This window comes from Manacus candei, unplaced genomic scaffold (assembly GCF_025592945.1).
Source record: "Manacus candei isolate 608988 ecotype Guabito, Panama unplaced genomic scaffold, ASM2559294v1 h1tg000056l, whole genome shotgun sequence".
Taxonomy (NCBI): Eukaryota; Metazoa; Chordata; class Aves; order Passeriformes; family Pipridae; genus Manacus; species Manacus candei.
The window spans coordinates 8,477,599-8,498,995 of record NW_026138104.1 but is presented as its reverse complement, the minus strand read 5'-3'; the positions used below and the strand labels follow the sequence as shown (position 1 = coordinate 8,498,995).

The window sequence follows — 21,397 nt, the reverse complement described above, 5'->3', positions numbered from 1 at the left end:
AAGGAGAAATCCCTCCTGCTCTCAGCTGAGCTTCTCTGCTGGCATCAGGGGCAGTGAGACACAGCTAAACTAACATTAAGTGACAAACACAGACAATGATAGATTGTAGTTAATACCATTACAAAAAGCTAATTGAAAACGTTTTCTACATTTGCTCATTAAATTGCATGTACTGCTGGAATCTGTGGGATAGCAGCTCTCCTTCACAAGTACATGGCCTCCCTGTGCAGTATCAGATTATAAGTGATGTGTCTTAGAGCAAAACAAGGGCCTGATGACTAATGTACTGTGTTAATAAAGACCCCCAGTTCTGCACTGACCTCTGCAGCAATAGCTCTTTGCTGCTGCACAGACTACAACAGAACAATTAAGATCAGTGTGAATGAAACATGAACGGCAATGTACATGTGAAAGCCATATAAAGGCAGTAAGGCAAGAGTTAAAACAATGACCAAGAACACAAGTGAGTGCAGTAAAACTGGTAAACACCTAGGGCTGTGCTGTGTAAACAGAACAGGCGACCTGTGCTCTGATAAAGCACTATCACAGATGGTTTGTCAGAAGGCCTACGCTCTGGGAACAGGGGACTGGCAACAAGGTCAGAGCACACTGTAAATGCCATCCCTGCCCCTGCTGTCACAACAGGGAGGCAGAATGGTAGCCATGGAGATATCCAAAGTAAGGACTCAAATAAAACGCAGAGCAACCTTGCCTAAGATAAATAGCAGCTGAAGTAATCAGGAACTAGAGGGAAGCAACAGAACACATTAATCTAACTCCTGATCACAAAAGACCTGCCCAGAGAGAAGTCTGCCACCACCAACCCAGAGAACACCAGGAGACAAGTAAGGACAGGATGGGTCGAGTTCTCTGACACACAAGCCCTCCTGGTTGTGCCATCTGGACACAGCTTTTGGAGCTATCAAGTATGCAAGTGTGAGAAAATCATAGAATCGTAGAGTATCGTGAATTGGAAGGGACCCAACAGGATTGCTGAGTTTAACTGCTGGCCCTGCGCAGGACACCCCAAGAATCACACCATGTGCCTGAGTGAGTGTTGTGCGAATGCCTCTCGAACTCAGATGTGAGCGAAGCACACGAGAAAATGAGTACGTGGGACCAAATTCAGTTGCTTCTTTCTAAATAAATATTATCTTCCAGTTCTTTAATCTCTCACACCAAGTTCTGTTGAATTGCCACACTTTCAAGCTTCCCATGGAGAGCGGGCAGTCTACCTGCTCATGGCAAGTGGAGTTTCCAAACTGGAAACCGAGATGACAAACCGATGTCATTAGCCGGATGACAGCTCCGGCCCTTGGTCGCTGTTCTCTCTCCCCCCCGCGGGGCGGGTGCTGCGGGGCCGCTTTCACTCTCCGCGCACAACGCGCGGGTCTCGCGAGAGCGCCCGTGGGGCCGTTGGTGACGGCGCGGGCGGGGCGGGGCGGGGCCGGCGCCGCTTTGAATCGCGGCGGGCTCGGGGCCGGGGCGCGCTATGGGGACGGAGCGGCCCGAGGAGCCGGGGGGCGACGCCGCCGCCACCCCCACAGCCGCCGGCCCGAGGCGCGTCGAGGTCCCCCGGCCCCCTTCCATCGAGGAGTTCACCATCGTGAAGCCTATCAGCCGCGGCGCCTTCGGGAAGGTGTACCTGGGCCGCAAGGCGGGCCGGCTCTATGCCGTGAAGGTGAGGGGTCGCCCGGGGTCGCGGCGTTGCCGGCTGCGCTCACGAGTAACCCCGTGTGGGAAGGGGGCGTCCCGGCGGGGCAGGAAGGCTCCGGGCCCTCAGCACGGGCCTCCCGCCTCTCGGGGGGAGCAGACGCCGTGGGAGCCCCCCCGGCTCTCGGGGAGCTGCTCTCGGGCACTGCCCAGTGCCGGGGTTCGCGCCGTCCGCGGGGCTGTGCTCAGCCCTCATCGCGGCCCCGGGGCTTCGGTCAGGGGGGCTCTGGTAATGACAGCTGCTTTTAGAGGTACCTTAAGAGTCGAAGGAACTGCGCGAAAAGCCCCGCCGAGCGCTTTGCTTCTCCCTTGTGAACAGCTGCCGCAACTGAGCACCCTCAGCTGCCGCGGCTGCCCGAGGGTGAGAGCACCGCCTCTGAGATGCGTGAGGAGAACAAATCATGAAAAACACTGTTGCCGAGTGCGCATTAAAAAAACAAACAAACAAAAACCCTGTCGTGTTTTCTGCGTTTATACACAAAGGGCTAAGATCTAAGTTTGTCAGCAGTAAAAACTTTACCAGTGATTTGTGCGAGCCTGACTTTGTGAGTAAAAGGATTATGACAAGCCGCGTAGTACACAAAGAAGAGGAAACGTAAAGCTAGTCATGCAAAATAGATGTTGCTCTTTAGAGCTGAATGTGTCTGTTTACACTATTTTGTTATAAGCATTTTGAGATCAACGCATTTGTGTAAAGTCTTTATCATTAGTGCAGTGAGGTCTATGACTAGTTCACAACTACAAACATGTGCTAAATGTTTATTAAGGCCAATAGTTATTAAAAGTGTAATTTTATGCATTCTGTGGATGTCTTGGAATTTTTTTGTTATCATCTTTGATAATAGTGATGATAGCTATGGAAAATAATTTTCTGTGGTTTAGGTGCTGCATATAGAGTGGTTCAGTTGTGTTACTTTAGTATCATACTCTACTTTATTGAAAGTATTGTGACCTAAAAGCTTTTGTGGAAATCCTCTACCCCTACTGCAGAGAGACTTATGGGTTATTCAAACTACTGAATTTAATATATGCTAAATATTTTTACACCTAAGGCCAACATTTACATAGAAAGTATCAAATTTGAGCAGACTCAAGTTTTTACAGTTATGTTGCATAGAGAATGGATAAATTAAACTTGCTTTATTATCACCATATATATCTATGAAAAAGATGGTGTGCATGAGCAAACTTCTAATGTATATGCCATGCTTGCCTAAATACTTGTCAGCTGTGCTATTGTGCATCTTTTGTTCAGGGTTAATATTGGCTGAACTTATCATAGAGTGGAGTAATTCAAAGCAGGAATTGGAGCCTAAATCACAATTAAACTTGTTATTTCTTTGTGATAAGTTGCATACCTTCAAGGCTTCTTCCCAAAGAAACAAATATTTTTTGTGTGTGACTTATATTTTTTTTTTTAATTTAAAATTTACAATTTTCTTGCTTTCTCTGCGAAGTTTAAGAATTAGAGGCTGGAATAGTTGCAGTCTTGCATTTGAGGATACCAAGATGGGATGGCTTACTGCTGCACTCTGTTTTCAGTTTCTGGTCTTATATCTCAGCTTCTGAAGAAAGATTTGGTCAGCAAGTGCCAATCTAAGTGTTGAACAGTTTCATGGTTCCGAGTTGTGTGCTGTGGGTTAATTCAGTGCAGCTTAATTTCACATGCAGCCTAAACACTTATTTTCCAGTGTATGCAATTGCAGTAAATCTTGGTAGTGTCATTTCCATTCAGGACTGAATTAGGAGAGCAGTGGAAATGGTTGTCTAATAACCTGTTGTTTAAAATTCTCTCTGTATATGAAGTCACAGGTCTGTTTCGTATATGCAAGTTTTAAGTATATAGATAAATTAATTTGCTGAAGAACTGCAGGTTGAGCAAATAAAAGAATGTTTGTCTACTTGATTTTGTTTTGTTTTTCAGGTGATGAAAAAAGCAGACATGATCAACAAAAACATGGTTCACCAGGTCCAGGCAGAGAGGGATGCACTGGCTCTCAGTAAAAGTCCTTTCATTGTGCACTTATACTACTCACTTCAGTCAGCTAATAACATCTACTTAGTGAGTAAAAAAATTTCTGTGGTCTTTTATGATTGTCTTGAAAGTGGAGTGTGAACTGTAGTGATATCTAGAAACATATTTTTATGGTAACGAGTGGGCATTCCTTAGTCACTTTTACTTTCTTCTTTCTCAGAATGGTTCAACAAGTAAAATATTTCTCTTCCCCTGATACCTTTTCACTCACATTCCCCTTTTTTACAGGAGAAGCTTTTCTAATAGCTAGTGTGTCTTAGAAATATGTAGAAATCTTAGGGAAAACAAGAAACCATTCTGTTCAAGCAGAATCCAAATGACTGAAAGACTCTCCATGGCTCACTTAAAGGAAATCTGTTTTACGTGTTACCTGTGCTCAAAATTCATTATGGTAGTTGGCCTACATGACAAGAGGATGACTGAGTGGCAAAACCGAGTGCCAGTCTACATGGAGCACTGTGGAGCACAGTAGGATGTGTGTATGATGACCTCCACATAAGGTCCTATGGATTCAGGCTATCTGCAAAAGGTCTGGCATAATTTGTCTCGATTGCTGTAAGCACACAAAGCCAACAGTTTGATGATACTCTGAGGGGAGGTTGCTATGCACTCCTCCTACAATGCATTTGGAGTGTAAACAAAGGCTTCTTTTTCTGGAATCTCTGAACTGCTTCATGCAGTAGAGGACTTCAAGGTGAAGGACTTGTGAAGGAAATGCTAGTTATGTCTGTGACTGTGTGTATGTATATATATAAATATATGGTAGAGTATTGTATATTGGAATCTAAGTACTGGTGAGATTTCCCAACCAAAACCCCATAAATGCATTCTTATCTTCAAAGAGTGAGTTTCTGAAACCCTGCTGTCTTTTATCTTGAATACGCCCTGGACCATAATAATGTCTCTGTTTGCATAATGTTTTTTGGATGTGTGTGTTCTTTTTAGACACTGTCTTAAATGCACAGTAGCTATCACTGTATACATTTCTGACAATTTGTACTTATTTTGCAAGGCTCAGGTCTGTATTTAGTATTGTGTATAAATACTTGCAAAATCAAATATTGAGATACTTTGATTTGTATAGAACAGGTTGTCAGTGGTCTTTGGCTTCAGGCCTTGAGTTTCACAGGAGTGCTCTGCATTTCATTTTCCATAATATAGAACTCTTTCTGTAGTCAACTCTCAAATAACTACTGTAGTCAGCTTTTAAATTAACTTCTGAGAGTAGCCTAGGCAAGTAAAATAAGCAAATGATCTATTAAAAGAAAATGTTTCATGTTCTGTCATTTGAAGCCTTAATTATTTCATCCAAGTGAAAAGTATTGTGTGGGAAATCAAGTTTGCACAAGCCAGCTTCTATCAGCTTCCACTCCTTAAAATAATATTTTTGTATGGGTGAAAGCTATTTTGTATTTTGATACTTGCAAATTTGAAATGTATTTTAAATTTTAAATTTAAAATGGTTGAATGGCAGGTGATGGAGTACCTTATTGGTGGTGATGTCAAATCTCTTCTCCATATTTATGGATATTTTGATGAAGAAATGGCTGTTAAGTATATTTCTGAAGCAGCATTGGCCCTTGACTATCTTCACAGGCATGGGATAATCCACAGGTAAAATTTTTATTTCCCCTTACAAATAAGTATTTGGTAGTTTGTGTTTTTAATTTCTTCGCTCTATCACATAACCACACAGCTACCACAGCTGCCTCATTTGCACGTGTGTGCTGCAGCAATGTCATGAAACAACTCCTAAAATAAAATCTGTCTGTATGTGCTGATCAGACAAATACACACTGCTCTCCCCTGCCTGCTCTTTCCCAGTCCAGAGGTGTATCAGCAGCTGTGTTAGTTCAGGAAACCTCTGGGTACTGCAAACATGTAACAAAGGGACGCTGACTACCCAAATGCTCCCCCTGTAGTGAGAGTTCTTTTTGCATTCAGCAGCGGTACCGAGAACACACCTGAAAACTGTCACTAGAGGTTTGCTTGTCACTTGTAGGAGCTCCACATTAGTAAGTTATGATAGTGGCACTCAGGAAAAACTTTTGTTAAACGTGCTGAAACACAAATGTGCAGCTCTTGGTGACATGCATAGAGGTTTTACAAAGCCTGAGATGTTCATACCGTGTTTAGTGCTAGATATGTTTAGTTGTTTTGGCGTATTCCTCTAATTGGAATCTTCTGCTGGGTAAGAGATGTTACTGAGAAACAGCTATAACCAATGTTTTGTATTGAGTGTTTCTGGTCACTTGACTTTCTTAATGTTGCTCAGTGGTCTTTTTGCTGACTTCAACTATATTCATGTTTTCAGGGATCTGAAGCCAGACAACATGCTCATTTCCAATCAGGGCCATATAAAGTTGACAGACTTTGGGCTTTCCAGAGTTACTCTGAACAGAGGTAAGAGTTGTCTGTATACTTTTGGTTGTATTAGAAAGTATTTTTGGGTCACATTTCTGTTTTCTTGAATGTTTGCATCTCTGTAGAGGGCAGCTTTCAATAATAAGTGCAAATTTTGCTAGAAATATCTCATTTCTAGCAGGCAAGTACCAATAAGCTACGTGCTAGTAAAGGGTCTGCTCTATACATTGCACTTCAGAAGGTAAATAATTTATTCTTTGCAACAAGTTTGTATGAAATATAATCTAGAGCCATTTCTCTTGAGGGGTATGGATTTCAAAGTTTTTGTCCTAGTTAGGACAGCTGAGATCAGTTCATCATGGTGGGTGTAACCCAAAACTGTATTCTATAGCCTTCCATGTCATTTCCCAGAAACTAGACTATTGTTGTCAATAGACTATTCGCACCCTCTGCCCATAGAGCATGGTGGGTGTAACCCAAAACTGTATTCTATAGCCTTCCATGTCATTTCCCAGAAACTAGACTATTGTTGTCAATAGACTATTCGCACCTTCTGCCCATAGAGCCTGACTCCTCAGGCTATAAACTAGGTGTTAAGAGGCCTGTGAGATAGGAGGATGTTTCTGTCCTCACACCCTTTGTGAACTCCCCGCCCTGAGGAGAGTACCAAGCATTCCTGCCTGAACTGGAGGATATATAATCTTGGAGTTTTGGAACATTTTTCAACCCACTCGTGGGATCCAGAGGACGGCTGCATCTCATCGCTCTCAACCAGACTTAGACCACCACTGGACTGCGATCACCAGTTCTGGCCAGACTGCAGCAGCTCTCCCACCAGCAGGTTCTTCCCCCTCTCCCTTTACTTTGGACTCAAACAGGGCCCAAGGAACACCACTTTGTTCAGGCCCCAGGGTACTGGGTTATACATTTGGGTTTTTGTGGGTTGAGACCAATTGTTTGTTTGTATTATTGTACTTACTGTATTATTTTAATAAATTGTTATTCTGACTTATAATCTCTCCTTTGAGTTGGGTTCATTCCCCCTGCTGGTTAACTTTTAAACCAGCACAGTTTTCTGCAGTTCACAGAGAGAAATCAGTGGGTAAATGAATAACTCTGGCTTTTTCTTGCTGTTTCTCTGACTACTTTTGTCCTTCAGTTTGTGTTTCTCAGTCCTTGTATATATGAATTTCCAATAAATTAGCTGAGGCATTGCAGACATTAGTGTGAGGGACAGGGGTCCATAACAGAAGATTAAATCAGTGCTTTGACATGCTCCTTTCAAGTAGCAGTAAATATTGAATAGTCAAATGACTGCCTGGCACAGGTGATAGACTTCAGGTCTTTAATGTGAATAGCTGGTTTCTGAGCTAGTTTGTAACTCCAACCCCTTGGCCAGATTGTCCAAACTTATGCTGCACAGCACCAGCTCTGGTGTTTTTGAGACAGTTGCTGGTGGGTACATCCTTTTTAAATATTTAAAGGAATGCCAAAATTCAGAGTTGTCTATGGTGTTTCTTCTTCATTGTTTTAAGAATACGAAGGAAAATTCTAAGTATGCTGTATTTTCTATAATGTACTGCTTTAAGTGATGTTCTGATGGCAGAGATTATTGTGTCTAATTGAACATGATATAGAATCCATAAGCCTACTTACTGCTAGTGAGCAAAAAAAAAAGGTTCTAAAGTTGAATTTTCACCTATGAAAAATTCTTCTGTAGCTTTTTTGAGATGTCTTTTGGAGAGATGGCAGGCTTTGAATCAAATTTACCATCTTAATCTGTGGGCTGTAGGCTGGAACTGATGCCTAAAAACCAAAGCTGGTATCAAGTTAGAAAATGTAACACTTCCAGCATAGTCTATTGGAAAAGAATTTGGACTCTTACAATTTCTCTATGTATAAAATATAACTTTATGGTGGATGTACAGGAAGAAACAGCTTGTGTTGAGTAAGAATGTATAGGTACATCTTCAGTTGGGTTTGGTGTCTTCTTTTGTATATTTGTTGTGCATATGACTTTTTTTTTCCTCTTGATAAAACTTAAGGAAATGTCTTCAACTTTGCCGTTTTTTAATAGCAAAATGAAAACCTGACCTGTTTGGGGTTGTTTTTTGTCTGTTTGTAGAGATAAATATGATAGATATCCTTACTACACCATCAATGGCAAAGCCAAAGCAGGACTATTCACGTACTCCAGGACAATTGTTGTCTCTTATCAGTTCTCTGGGCTTTGTAAGTAGTTGTCACTGTCTTTGAAGTACTTAATTCTTTTAGTTTACTTACTATCTTAAATTTAATAATTGACATGATAAGGCTATTTTTGCATCTCTTCTGCCAGGTGGTAGAATGACTTATTATACATTTCTAGTACTTTAAAGTTCTGAAGTGATTACATTGGTCTATATTTTGAGTTGCTGACTATCAGTTGTGCTTCAAGGTCTGGTAAATGGGCATGGCCAAGCTCCAATGCAAACATCATAATGACTGTGTGAAGTTACATTCTCAGCTCTGGATTGAGTGTTTGTTCAGACTCCATTTATTTTTAACTATGTTTCTTCCTGCTTGTTAGTATTCTCCTGTTGGAATGAAAATGCCAGCGCACAATTCAAGTCAATCATCTGACAGTTTGCATGGAGTGGTTTCTCCCTTACCTATGGTCCAGAAGGAAAATACCCCTCTTTCAACTAAATTATTCAAAACATGTGAGTATACCAAGCCTTGTGCTGAGGGAATACTCTGGCTCTAAGGTTGTAGTCTTTTAATTTTATGTTAGTAGTTTGGACCCACTTGATAAAAGGTGTGTTACTATCAGTGTCTACCATTCCTCCAGTGCTTTTCTTCTGACATGTTTTCACCTAAACTACTTATGCCATCTTCTGATGTTTTTTTGTGGTTTTTTTTCAAATCACAACCACTGAATTCAATACCACCACAGAAAGTGTCAGTTCTTGACATACTTTCATTGAAAATTATTTAATATAGCAATGAGTGCTTTCCTTTAAATTGTCTTTTCTTGCAGCTTTCTCATTTCTAACCTGAAATGAGAAAGAAGATGACTATGCTGGTAATATTGCTTTTACATTCTTGGCAAGTCCCTAATTCAAAAAAGGTGTAAATTGACTATGTGGGAAAGATGACAAGAGAAATTATGTTGTCATGGAAAGCTTTCCATAACTTCCTTGGATGTGAAAGCTTGACATAGTGTGAAGCTGGTCAATTTGTATCAAATTTATCAACATTTGAATTTTTTTTTCCTTCAAGATCTTGATAATTCTCAATTAACGCCTGTGATGCCAGCAAGAAGTTTGACTCCTACTCTACTTCAGTCAAGAAAGAGGTTTGGTCCTTGCAGTGTTAGTAGTGAGTCACACACACACCTGTCCAGTGTGGAATCAGAATGCTGCAGCAGCCCCAGGCGGGAGAAAGATGTAGAGGTCAGGACTGTTTCATCTTCCCACTAAAAATTAAAGTTAGTTTGTACTTGTGTATGCAAATCTCCTCTACTTACTAACACTTATTTCAAGCATAGAGAAAGGAGCAGGGGTTGTAATTCTTGTTGAGTAGGATTTTGGATCAAAGTGATACAATTTTTTCTTCAAACAAATATTAGTCCTGTGTAACATAATAGGAAAAGCAGATGTTAGAGCCTGCCACAAAGCAGTGAAAGGGAAGGCTTCTACTGACCATCAGTGGTTTGTGCCCTGCACAGGTGGGTGATGCTGGGAGCAGTGGCTCATTTGGAAGTTGATCTTATCCCCAGAGCTTTATTTGCTCAGCATACAGACAAAAATCACTTCTTTAAAACACAGAACTTGGGAAAATAACAAAAAAATACACTTCAAACTTCTACTAGCTGTTAAAACAAAAGAGTTTTAAGTTTTTTATTACTCAAGAGTTTTGTATCAACTAACCTAACACCAGTAATTGTAGCTGATACAAAATACTTTCTCCTATTTTAAACTGTTAATGAAATTCTGTACAAATACAGACCTAAAAGAAAATGCTGCTTTGCTAGGTAGTCTTTTGCCATAATTCTTATTTAGATCATACAGAAAAACTTAGATTTAAAACCATATATATAATTCTTTATCTGTCTGTTTCTCTAGGCCTTGGTTTTATTATTGTGTTATCAAAATATTAGTAATATCAGATTTTCCTTTTGTCATCTCTGAAGTGTAATATGCCACAGGGCAGTATGATGGAGTTCTTTGCTTTGGGCTTTCTTGGAAACTGAAAACTTCTGTAGCTTAACTTCTTAATGTAAAATGACAAATACAACTTCAATTGCTGTATTTTTTTCATCCTTAGGCATTTAAAAATACTGCATTTTCTACTATATTCTAGCAAGCTTATTTTATGTTCTTAAGAAAAGTCCAATTATCAAGTTATCCTTAATTTGGTTTTGACTTTTTTATTTTTAAATGTTATGTCATGTTTGTCACTAGTAGTGGTTAGAATAAGTAATGCTTGCAAATCTGCATTTCGTTATGGAAGTGAAAATCAAGAATTTCAAAGACACATTTCTATAGTGCTGTAATCCTATTTTTCTTGATTCTTAAAGCTTAATATGCTCATTTGCAGCACAGTGAAGATGAACCTAGTTCTGCAACGTGCAAAACAAATAACAGTGGGTCAGCTCTCCCTTCGAACGTTGAGTTAACAAATAGCAAAAGTATTGAAGTTTTAAAGAAAAAAGAACTTGAGTCTGCTGTTTCTCCCATTGTCAGAAATGATTCTGGCTGTAGGCAGAAGTTGGGAAGTGAACATTCGAATATAACAGATACATTTTCTTACTGTGCCTTTCACATCCAGTGTGGTTATGGGAGTATTTCTGAAAAGACTTGTGAAGAAAACGTCTGTGTAAATAAAAAAAAGATAACTGATGAAACAGCAGAAACTTCCGGTCCACAACAGTCATCTTCAAGGCAGAATGAGCCTTTCAAAGAGCAAGAAATTTTTGAAAAGCCAGGTGTTAAAAGAGGCTTTGAATTAGTTGATACCAGTCCTTGTCAGGAACTTAACTATGTTAAAAAAAGCAATGCAGAATATAAGCGTGGCTGTCACATCTCAGAATTTTCAGCAAACAATAGGACGGGTTTGACAACAGAAATTCAGTCCTTACTGCTCTGTAATGATGGATGCCCACGTGACACCTGCAAAAGCGAGGAGGAAGTTAAGTGTTCTATTAGCAACCAGCAAACAGAAAGATCACTTACTCCAACTATAGCCAAAAATCTTATGTGTGATCTGGATGCAGACTACAGAAAGGATGATGGAAAGGAGTACATGAACTCAAGTTTTTTAGACACTGACGATGAAAAACCTTTAGGAATCCTCAGTGCAGATTCTGATGTATTTACCGACATGTCTGTTACAGAAAGCCATTTAGAAAAGCAGCTTTTAGATTTGGACAAAAGTGTTAAAGACCTCTCCTTTGAGGAGCCAAAACCTGAAGGTGCGCTGATAACATCACCAAAGTCCCAAGATGCCTCACGAAGTGGAGAGGAAGCACATACAGTCCAGGACTGCAAGCTCTTACATCATGAGAAGGATAATGACCAGAAACACGGGGAAGGAGCTTACCTTAACACAGTATCTCCTCCTTCAGAAAAGATGATGGAAGCACTGAGTCTCTTAAAAAAAAATGCTGTTGTTTTTCGAAGTTATAATAGTCCGATTAATATGTCCAATGTATCTGAGCCGTGTAGCATGGCTTCTTTAGATATAATGGATCTTTCACCTGCTTGTAGTGGCTCTTACCCCACGGCTATCACTCCGTCACAGAAAGGAAGGCCATATCAGACCTATCAGGTAGGTAAGGAGACATGTGGAAACTTCGTGCATGCGTTATAACATTAGCAACCTGAAATTATTTCAGTTGTAAATTTAGGGAAAACCCAAGTAGTTTGAGATAGCCTGTCACCAAAATCACTTTGACAGACTTTCTCTTACTGCACTTACATGGCCAAATTTACAATTTATGTAAGAGTTTAGTAATAACTATTCATTGGTTTGCCTGTGGCTCAAAATGTGTTGACTGTTGACCTCTTTGAGAAATCCATTGCTGTTACAGTGAACTGATGAAAAAAGCCTGTGCTATTTTTATGTCATTCTACTTTTAGTACAGTGTGGTATTTCCTTTGAGCAGTTACGGGTTTTCTGATGTAATGGGAAGTCTTTGATTATTTTTTTTTTCTTTTTTAATCCTGCACCCCTCCCAAGACAGTTTGTAAATGCTGTTCAGCTGCTAGTAGCTGCCACTCTGCCCAGTATTTTCCTTTTTTTTGTCTTGGTAAAAGTGATGGTGTAATTATACTGTCAAGTGCCAGTTACAAGCCTATTACAAAGATTGATATAAAGAGTAATAGCTGCTGTGGACTTACACTGGAGGAAGAACTTAGGGATAAGTTTCTTGGAGAATAGGCATTTTAACTTTATGCTTCAAGATTGTTGAGATAAAGCAATGGAAGCACATTTTACATGTACTTTTCAGGGAATATTTTGTGACATGTTCTTGACTTAAACTTGAGTAACAACTGCTATATCCGTTACTAAACCTGGAGATGGGAGTTTCTCAGCTGGTTTTGTTTGGCATCTGAAATCTTTGTTGCATCTTTTAAGACACCTCGTCAGGGGGATGCTGGCACACCATATCGGACTCCGAAGAGTGTAAGAAGAGGAGCTGCCCCAGTAGAAGGTGAACGCATCCTAGGGACCCCAGACTACCTGGCACCAGAGCTGCTTTTGACAAAGCCTCATGGTAAGACAAACCAGCCATTTGTCAGTACTCGAAAGGTGACATTTACATTCCTGAGTGTCTCTAGAACGGAAAACCCTTCAAGTAATAAGATAGTGAATTTTTCAAAAATAGTTAGTGCTTAGCTTTTGCCATTACCCATTACCTTCTGTGAAGCTACGGTTTTCTGGCTTTGGAACTTCAAATTTTCCCTCACTAAACACTTCCTGTGTTGTTGAGTTGCTTGTAAATGTAGTTTTAATCCTAAATTAATCATGTTACAGAATTATTTTATTTCTGTTTCTAACTTAGATTTAACATTGCCATCTTCCTTTATTGTGGAATTACTACCTTGAGAAAAAACCTGCATTCCAATGCTTTCAGAGAATCATACGTGATATTTGATGTTTATATTTGTTAGATTTTTTTTTTTAATAATTATAATATTCTTACTTTGTCTTTTCATATGCAGGGACTGTGATCTCTGGTGAGTTTTCTATATTCTGTGCAGGAATGAAGTGTTCAGCATAACTGAACAGTCTAAGTATAATTAGATCACAATTTCCAAGAACATTGTTTGGGTGAACAATGTTCTTATATAGAAAGATATGTCCAATATGTACTCCACATAAAAATGTGTGATGCTCCCACACAGATTCAGGAAACATCAGTGTCAGTGTGACTAAGCTATCAGAAATCATACATGTAAGCATATACTTCAGAAGGAAAGTCAGAAGAAAGTTCAGAAGAAATTGTGGAGGTAAACCAGAGACACTTTTCCTCGTTCTTTTAGGTTATGTAGTCAATCTGATTTACTTTATGGGTGAAGAAGGCTCAGATGCTCAAGACCTCATATTTCTACTTCTTGCTTCAAATCATAGAATATCCTGAGTTGGAAAGGACCCAAAAGGATCACTAAGTCCAACTGCTGGTCCTGCACAGGACACCCCAAGAATCACACCTTATGCCTGAAAGCGTTGTCCAAACACTTCTTGAACTTTGTCTTGAACTCGGTGCTGTGACCACTTCCCTGGGGAGACTCTTCCAGTGCCCAACCACCCTCTGGGTGAAAAACTTTTTCCTAATATCCCATCTAAACCTCCCCTGACATAACTTCATGCTATTCCTTGCATCACGTTTAGCAGGGATATGGTGGTAGTAAATCTAATCTTAGTTAAACTTCGTGTAGAAAAAAATCCCTGCTGAAACCTGTTACTACACTGTTCAGAGTTGTGATCTTATTAGACTTTGACTGGAGCTGGGAGTGTTTTAACTGAACATCCAAGTAGTCTAACAAGTGTGAGTGTGATCTCACTGCTGCGATGTGCTTGGCTTGGTGGGCCACTCTTACTGCTGTTACAAGTTGCTAGAAGTGCATTAGTTACTAGTTAAACATTTTGCTTTTCAGCATCTCGAAACTTAACAGTAGTCCTCGTGAAATGGCTCAAAACATTTGTTTTCTGAACTCAGAGGTGTCTTAATGTTTTTTATATGCAAAAAAAATCCAAGAGCAATTAGACTTACTGCCTTTCAAAGTTGATGTTTTACAGCATCTGTTCTGGCATCTGTTCTTTATACAGTGGAGCGGGCATGGCTCAAAGGTGCAGAAGGCTTAGAATGCATGCAGCGGTGCCTGGGACTGCTTTGCTGGGTTGTGTTTGTGTGGATTATTAAAATGAGATTGACAAAAAAACCTCCCTGCAATGTGGAAAACCAAAACTATTTCATAACTAAGAAGAGATAGCTAGGAACTACACATTACCCTAATCAATTCAATTAAATGAAAAGCAATTCCAGCATCTTGTGTGCTGCCTCATCTCTGTAAGTTGTCTTCAAGATATTCACATAAATTTAGGCAAATAAAAACTTATGTTCAATAGTTTGAATTCTTGGAATCTTCTCAAAGAACTGAGAGGAAGATACAGGCTACAACATGGAGCCAGGTCTAGAGCAGTCATTAGGCAGCTGTTTCTTGTCACCAAACAATCTCTTGGAGAAGTCAGCTCCTGGATTCTGACGGGAGTTCATAATTAGATTGTTAATAAGAGTCCCCTAGCTTTTATCAGTAAACCCAGTGTTATCTATAATGAATTAAGAAGCAGAGTGGCGTTAAAAAAACCTTTAATGTATTTTTAATCTGCGTGAATATTAAATACAACTTATTTTGTCTTTTCCTTCATTTTCAAGAAATTTGTAGAATTTAAACACTCTTCAATCTGCCATGGCTAATCTTCAAGTCTTTGCAAATACTATTTGTGTAAGTGTAATGAGCTGGGTTTCTCTTATCAGGTTCTGCTGTAGACTGGTGGGCCCTCGGAGTTTGTCTGTTTGAGTTTCTAACTGGAATTCCACCTTTTAATGATGAAACACCAGCACAGGTTTTCCAAAATATTTTGAAAAGAGGTAATCTGTTTCAGTAATCAGGGTAACTATGTTTTTCCAATATTTGTTTTATAGTTTGAGTTACCAACTCATCTGCATCTTTGTCTGTAGATATTCCCTGGCCTGAGGGTGAAGAAAAGCTGTCTGATAATGCCCAAAATGCAATAGATATTCTTCTAACAATTGACACTACTAAAAGAGCTGGACTGAAAGGTTAGTATTAAAATTGTGTTCTTTGCAACTAATTGCAATTTCAAAGCGGTGATGTCCTCCTCCTAAAACTTAGACTAATAAACTTCAATGCCTAATTAGGTTTAGTGCATGTTTAGTGTTTGACATTTGACGTACCAAAGTTCTCTCTTATCTAACTCTAACTTGGAGTTCTTAACCTAAATGATTTGGGGAACCTTGATTAAAAGCCTGTTTTGGCTCCAGTTTGGGAGAGTATCCTCCTACAACAGTTAATTCAAAGAAGTTTTTACTTAGGAATCAGCCTGTCTTTGAATGCATAGAGGAGTTGGACAATATATACTATACAAAGTCTACATATATTTTTCTTTTTCCTCTTTTAGAAGTACTTGAATGTTTGTCATTGTTAACAGTGACTATGTTATATAAAAAAACCTGATAACATGAAGGAAGCTTAGAGTGAGATGTTTTGGAAATAGATGAAGAAATCTTATGAGAGAACTGTGCAAGAAATCACTAGAGAAGGAAATGACTATGGAAATTCTTACTCATAAAGAGATTAAAACGCTAGAAGCTAAAACCAGGCCAGATCAAATTAGGGGAGGCACATGAGTGTAAATGAAGGTCATGATGTCAGCAGAAAATTCTGTGGCTTTAATGTCTCCCAAAAAGCAGTTTGAAGGTGTTATAGTCAAACACAAGTTATTGCCTTTATTCCTGGATTTTGGAGTGAAATCCAATTGCCTGTCAAGGAAAGAAATTTAAACTAAGTCACATAATGGTTTCTTCCAATCTGAAATTCTTGGAAATTCATTCTTTGTCAAGCCTTATAACTGATCTGATCTCTTTGTCCAGTTTATAGGCCACTGACGTGAAGTTGGCTGAGTAGTTTTCAGGACAACCATTAAGTTTCTCTCGTTGTACCTAAGTTTCCATTGCTGTCATCTTCTCTCCCCTCCCCAAAACACATGCTCTCCCTTTTTATTGCTATAGCATGAAGCCTTACTTACTGAGAAACCCCAGTTATGTCGTGTCCTACTGCTATGCTTCTATGAGTTCAATCTCTCCAGATAAGCAGCTTTAAAGCAGGTTTTGGTAGACAACACTGATATCTGGTGTTGGTTTGGTTTTTGCTCCTCTCTTCAGTCTTGTGAGCAGAAGTTGAGTGCCAGCTGTGGTACACATGAATATCTTGGGAAGAGACAAAGAAGTTTGGTTTTACCTTCTTGGCCAAAGGCAGCTTCTGGTGCATGAGAACTTTAAGAGCAGAACTACATACAGTTCTGAGGTAGTGGATCTGTGCAATGCCCTGCTGCTTGTGTGGCTGCTGAAGCCATTAGAAGGAGATAAAAGACTCACTCTGCCTTTTGTCTAAAATAAACTTTTAATGTTATGTTGTTGTATTTGTGCAGGAAATGCAGAAATAATAAATGTTAATGTCTTACTGTCTATCAGCTAAAAGCCTGTGGTATGTGCTTAGATGTAACATTTGTAATGAGTGTCTTGGTCAAACTTCCACCTCGTTCAAATGTGATGATTTTTTTTTTCACGTGTCCTATTTCTGCTATTTGCTTTTGACTTTTGTGGTGCAGGTGATAAAAACATGGCTTTGTATCCCAGTTAGATGAAAAGGTGTTTTATTGGACTTAATCAAAGTAGCAAAGTCATTTTGATAAGGGACTGGTATTTCCATGTTATGCAGAATTCATATCAGAACCTGCGTGCCAGAAGGTCACCTTGTGGTCAGAATGGACAGGGCAGGGGAGTTCTCCTTGAGTCAGAAAGTCCAGCAGCTTGGTTAGTTATCCCATCTTTGGGCTGGGAAAGTGAAGTCTGGTGGTCTGTGGTAACTTCACCATAAGGGCATTTAGACTTCTGTGTCTGGTGTTTGGCCAAAGGGGACTGTGTTAAGCAGAGGAGGTAATGAAATCCATGAGATAGCAAAAGAAAGAGGACCTGGAGTGGTGATGGGTGGGAGTGACTCCCACATGTTTACTCAGCACAGAACTTTGGTAAAATTATAAACAGACTTTGAAGTGATGCTTAGAAATTGTCTGGTGCCCCAGCATGAGAAATGTCTCTGGGACATCTCTGATCCACTCTGTGTGGAACAGGTTCCCTGCATAGGGGAAGGCAGCTAGTTGGCAGGACAACAGTTTGATGCCACTGAGGTTGGGGCTAATCAAAGCCCAATTGCAATTTGCACTTATATGAATTTCTAAAAAGGAATATAGAGCAAATCTAGTGACAGTTATGCGTAAGGGAACAAAGTGCCTATGGGGCTTGGCCATGAGGAAGTTTATAATGCTTATGTGAACTTCTGTTCCAGAGCTGAAACATCACCCCCTCTTTCACAGTGTGGACTGGGATAATCTGCAGAATCAAACCATGCCGTTTATACCTCAGCCGGATGATGAAACTGATACCTCTTACTTTGAAGCAAGGAATAATGCTCAGCACCTGACTGTGTCTGGATTTAGCTTGTAGCATCAAGATAAGTGAACATTCTCCATGGTTTTGCACATTTACAGGTTATCTGGTAACACTAGTTTGGTCTTAACTAAGTTTCCTTGCCAAATTTAGTGTGTTTTACATGACCAGTCTTTTTATTATAGTCTCCTTTATTCTAAAGTGAAACTATTGTATGTAACTGGTATCAAGTGCCTTTAGTGGGCTCACTGCACCTTACTAAGAAGCCAGAGCATTGAATGTCTTGGAGCTGGTAACTCTTGACAATGATGGGGCTTTTGCATAGCAATGAGTAATTCCAGTTAGGAGGTGTGATGTTATTTCCCAGCTAAACATAATATGGAAAGGACAAATATGCATACTAACTGTATCTATTGGCAGTTTGCTGTGATGACAGGCTGGGTTGGAAGCACTCCTTTAACTCTGTTAAATAAATCCTCTGCTCAAATTGTTGCATTGTAACCACTTGGGCTGTACGAAGCTGGACTCAACATACATTTTAGCAGTTACTAGTTTTACCTAGAAAATGCCCAGTGTGTGTGTGCTCACTGGTGTCAGATGTCAGCTAACAGGTGATTTTGGTTTTTAACAAGTGAAGCAGTATTCATTCTGAAGCTGCTATATACTGAAGACTATTATGTACTGCAAACTCACAGATTGTTCTGCAAACTCACAACGACAGCTTAGATTTTTACTAGAACGTAAGATAGAAGTGTATATTCAGTATTATAAATCTGAATTAGATTAAAGTATACTTATCCCTATCTTTAAATGCAACACAAAACTTGTATCTGCTAGGTTTCAGAGGTTTATTTTTAGATAATCCTGTTTAAATAATCTTCAGTATTTTTGTTGCGTAGGTATCTTTCTCTGCTAACTGAATGAAGATTTTAATTTTTCAGGTTTGTACTTGTTAGATTACGATCACTGGCGCTAAATAATGATGCCAGCCAAGGACCATGTGCCAGCTGAGCATTTTACTACTGATTTTTGCCAAGTGGCAAAAGTAGTTTCATGCACTGACCCCTTTTGTAGCAGTAGCTAGTTGTCCTTTCATTACCCTGCTTCCTGGAAGACAGGATTTATTGATGCAATTCTGAGCAAACAGTGTCTGCTAGGCTTCCTGCTGTCCCCTCAGGTTGCTGGGAAAAGAATGGGAAAGGTGAAGAAAATGGAAGTTTCCTAGAAAAACCTAAAGAGAAGCGATTCTTAAGAGCTCAAAATGACCAATCCCAGCTCTAGGTATGATAACTCAAACATGTTGTAAAACATACAGTGAGTCTCACTCCTTTTGCTAAGGATTGCAGTTTCAGAAAACTTCTAAATTGTTCAGTCTCTTACCCCTGTTACATGAAAAAGGTGCCAACAAATTAATGCACTACTGAAGCAATATCCATAAACAATGTTCTCTGAATGTGATGAGAAATTCTTTGGTGGTTTCTGCTGTACAGTTGAAATATATAAACTGGGGTAGGAGGGATACCTTAGGTTATGTAATCACTGGTGTTTTATAAAATTTATTCTTCCATTTCTAGTAATCTGATTTAAGAAAGTGAGTCTTACAAGAATGGACTCTGATTACATGTTGAGTAAATAATATAAACTGAACACCACACCAGCTCTTTATCTTCAGTGCTTTACAAATGGTTACACCTGTTCCCATTTTGCAGTATAACATGTTCCCATCAAGGTGGAAAAACTTGTTGCAGTGATATGGTCTTTTAAAGAAAACCTCTAACCCCTTGAAACAGTTCTGAATCAGTCACAAAGGTCAAGTAAGCTTCTGTAAAAACCTTATTCTAAAAGAAAATTGTTAGTTTTCTACCTGTTGATTAATGCAATACAAAAACATAGATTCTGTAAGAACAGTAAATAGACCAACAGACAAATCCAAATATTTAGTATAAAGTTACCATTACAGTGGTGTCCAAAACTTAAATTCTGCACCATCAGCACTGAAGATGTGCAATACCTCGTTCTCTTCAGTATCTTGCATTTATCTTGGTTATAGCAAACATGGAGTTGAGTGTAACATGTTGACTGTTGGGGTTTGTGGTGTGGTTTTGTTCGTGGTTGGTGGTTTTTTAGCTTTGTTGTTCAACATGGAATTCCTTGTCAACTCTTAACTCTTAGTTTTGCCTCACTTGTTGCATCACTTGAAATACTACAGGTAAAAGTGCAAAAAGCTATAATGTGGTAGCTGGAAGAGATTTAAGGTTCATTCTCATTAGTAATTATTTACAGATAATTAAGTAAGCTGGCAAAAGTTTCTGATCCTTAGAAGCTGTGGAACATATCACTTTGCAAGTACTCCAGCTGTTACATGGTGCTTCCTGAAGGCCTAAACTTGATGTGCATGACCTACATATAAAGTGTAGCTTCCAGTTTATCTTGGGAGACAGTTTACCTGCCATTAGCACAGGCCTGTCCATCTAAGAACTACTGCAGAGATCAGTGTCACACTTTGTTATACAGAAATAGCAGTCTTGGACAGTTACTCCTACCCCTTACTTGCTGTTGGGCTCCCCTGCACAGTGCAATGTTCGGGGGCCAAGATGCTGAATGCCCTGTGTTACTGAGTTAGGAGATTCCAATTTCAGCATGATCTGGTTTACCAATGGTTACTCTTGCAATGAAATGCATTCTTTTCCTCTCAAAAAAATTTACTTTGCACGTTTTGTGTAAATATATTAAAAAAAAAATGTTGTATTAAATAAAATATTGTTGTTCTTTAAACTGGTATACTTTTGACCCTGCTGGGAAGTGGATTTCACACAAGGAAACTCCATTTCCTACTACCTCAGCAAGGAGAGATTTTGTGTAGGGGAAATAACAAATACTTTCTAGTACAGGTGTGTACGGCCTTCAGTTCATAACTTGCTAACCTGTGTCTGCAGTCTTTAGTAGAAGCTACATTTGTGTACTTAATGGCAGGAGAGCAAAGTCCTAAGCTGGCCTGTAATGCCTTCTGGGACCCTCCTCCTCCTCTGTGGTAACTAGAATGATTCAAAAAAAAGATGGTCATCTCCTCAGCACTTGCTGTGCTGCCACAGGAGCAGAGGAGGAGAAGAAACAAGGCCCTGAGCATGGAACAGCTGCACCATGCACACACTTACATCTGGCTCTGTTTTGGTTCTATTATCAACATTTAGTGGGTGGAATGTCTCCAATCTGGTTTTATACAGAGCTAACCTCTGCTTTTTAAATGAAGCTTGACTCACTGCAGGAAACCAGCTTGACATTTCCTTCGGAAGTGCAATTTTGAGCTGGGCGAAGCTGTTTCAGTGCTGTGCAGAACTGCTTTGACTGCCAGCCCTCCTGAGGAGAGCACAGGCTTGAACAATATATACCAGCTCTGAGCTCCAGTGATCTGCTTATGCCACTTCCTCCACAGTAAAGCTGTGTCTCTTTGTACGGGAGAGGTGATTTAAAAAAAAAAAACCAAACACTCAAGTTTTCCTTACCTTTAATCTGAAATACCAATTAACTAGGAATCTGTTCCAGTCCCA

General features: G+C 39.7%; 1 protein-coding gene across 3 annotated transcripts; it reads left to right on the top strand.

Annotated features, from left to right (window-relative positions):
* Window positions 1-428: 428 nt before the first annotated feature.
* On the top strand, window positions 429-19,644 carry MASTL (microtubule associated serine/threonine kinase like). Of its 3 annotated transcripts, none has more exons than XM_051802332.1 (12): window positions 429-1,050; window positions 3,638-3,775; window positions 5,223-5,362; window positions 6,063-6,151; window positions 8,238-8,344; window positions 8,682-8,814; window positions 9,374-9,546; window positions 10,694-11,923; window positions 12,734-12,872; window positions 15,138-15,251; window positions 15,342-15,443; window positions 17,749-19,644. In XM_051802332.1, the coding sequence occupies exons 2-12, from the start codon at window positions 3,641-3,643 to the stop codon at window positions 17,904-17,906; spliced, it is 2,520 nt and encodes an 839-aa protein (XP_051658292.1). In that variant the 5' UTR covers window positions 429-1,050; window positions 3,638-3,640; the 3' UTR covers window positions 17,907-19,644. The 3 variants fall into 3 exon arrangements, with proteins under 3 accessions (XP_051658292.1, XP_051658293.1, XP_051658291.1); XM_051802331.1 differs by lacking the exon at window positions 429-1,050 and adding an exon at window positions 1,417-1,681; XM_051802333.1 differs by lacking the exons at window positions 429-1,050; window positions 15,342-15,443; window positions 17,749-19,644 and adding an exon at window positions 1,415-1,681 and having other exon boundaries at window positions 13,321-15,251.
* Window positions 19,645-21,397: the final 1,753 nt, after the last annotated feature.